General features: G+C 67.2%; 1 protein-coding gene across 1 annotated transcript in view; it reads left to right on the top strand.

The window, feature by feature from the left end:
• VRTN (vertebrae development associated) overlaps window positions 1-1328 on the top strand; it is a 2317-nt gene that overhangs the window by 139 nt on the left and 850 nt on the right. The window contains exon 2 of the mRNA XM_010855751.1: window positions 1-1325. This exon is cut by the window's left edge and continues 21 nt beyond it. Coding sequence (XP_010854053.1) covers window positions 1-1325 — 1325 coding nt within the window. The remainder of the gene's footprint in view (window positions 1326-1328) is intronic.

Raw genomic sequence — 1328 nt, 5'->3', positions numbered from 1 at the left:
TCAGAGGGCCTGGAGGGTCTCGTCGGTGCCGCTCTGGAGGCCAAGCAGGTCCTGTCCTCCTTCGCTCTCCCCACCCGCCGTGGCGGGGGCCCCGGCCCCCAGGTGCTGGAGGTGGACTCGGTGGCCCTGAGCCTGTATCCGGAGGATGCGCCCCGGAACATGCTGCCGCTGGTGTGCCAGGGCGAGGGCAGCCTGCTCTTCGAGGCGGCCAGCCTGCTGCTGTGGGGTGACGCGGGCCTCAGCCTGGAGCTGCGGGCGCGCACGGTGGTGGAGATGCTGCTCCACCGCCACTACTACCTCCAGGGCATGATCGACTCCAAGGTGATGCTGCAGGCGGTGCGCTACTCCCTGCGCTCCGAGGAGTCCCCGGAGATGACCAGCCTGCCGTCCGCCACGCTCGAGGCCATCTTCGACGCGGACGTCAAGGCCACCTGCTTTCCCAGCAGCTTCTCCAACGTGTGGCACTTGTACGCCCTCGCCTCGGTGGTCCAGCGCAACATCTACTCCATCTACCCGCTGCGCAACCTCAAGATCCGGCCGTACTTTAACCGTGTCATCCGCCCGCGCCGCTGCGACCACACGCCCGCCACGCTGCACATCATGTGGGCTGGCCAGCCGCTCAGTGGCCACCTCTTCCGCCACCAGTACTTTGCACCCGTGGTGGGGCTGGAGGAAGTGGAGGCCGAGAGCGCCCACCCTGGCCCGGCTCCGCTGCCCCCGCCCGCCAAGACCTTGGAGCTGCTCAACCGCGAGCCTGGCCTCAGCTACTCGCACCTGGGAGAGCACTCCAGCGTCACTAAGAGCACCTTCTACCGCTGGCGGCGGCAGTCCCAGGAGCACCGGCAGAAGGTGGCCACTCGCTTCTCGGCCAAGCACTTCCTGCAGGACAGCTTCCACCGCGGGGGCGTCGTGCCGCTGCAGCAATTCCTGCAGAGGTTCCCCGAGATCTCCCGCTCCACCTATTACGCTTGGAAGCACGAGCTCGTGGGTTCTGGGGCCTGCCAGGCCCTGACCCCCACGGAGGAGCTGACGAAGCTGCCGGAGCGGCAGGTTGCCGAGGGGCTGGGATGCTCCTCGACGGCCGCGTCCAGCCCTGGCGTGGTCTTCATGCAGCGGGCCAAATTGTACCTGGAGCACTGCATTGCCCTGAATACTCTGGTACCCTACCGCTGCTTCAAACGCCGCTTCCCGGGCATCTCCAGGTCCACCTACTACAACTGGCGCCGAAAAGCTCTCCGAAGGAACCCCAGCTTCAAGCCAGTGCCGGCCCTCCTGGAGCCTGGGCCTCCCCAGCCAGTGCCGGTGGGCGAAAAGGCCTTGCTCCCTTG

This window comes from Bison bison, unplaced genomic scaffold, assembly GCF_000754665.1.
Source record: "Bison bison bison isolate TAMUID 2011002044 unplaced genomic scaffold, Bison_UMD1.0 scf7180017864368, whole genome shotgun sequence".
In the NCBI taxonomy this organism is placed as follows: Eukaryota; Metazoa; Chordata; class Mammalia; order Artiodactyla; family Bovidae; genus Bison; species Bison bison.
Note: the sequence above shows the minus strand (reverse complement) of the source record. Positions and strands in the feature narration are given on the sequence as shown.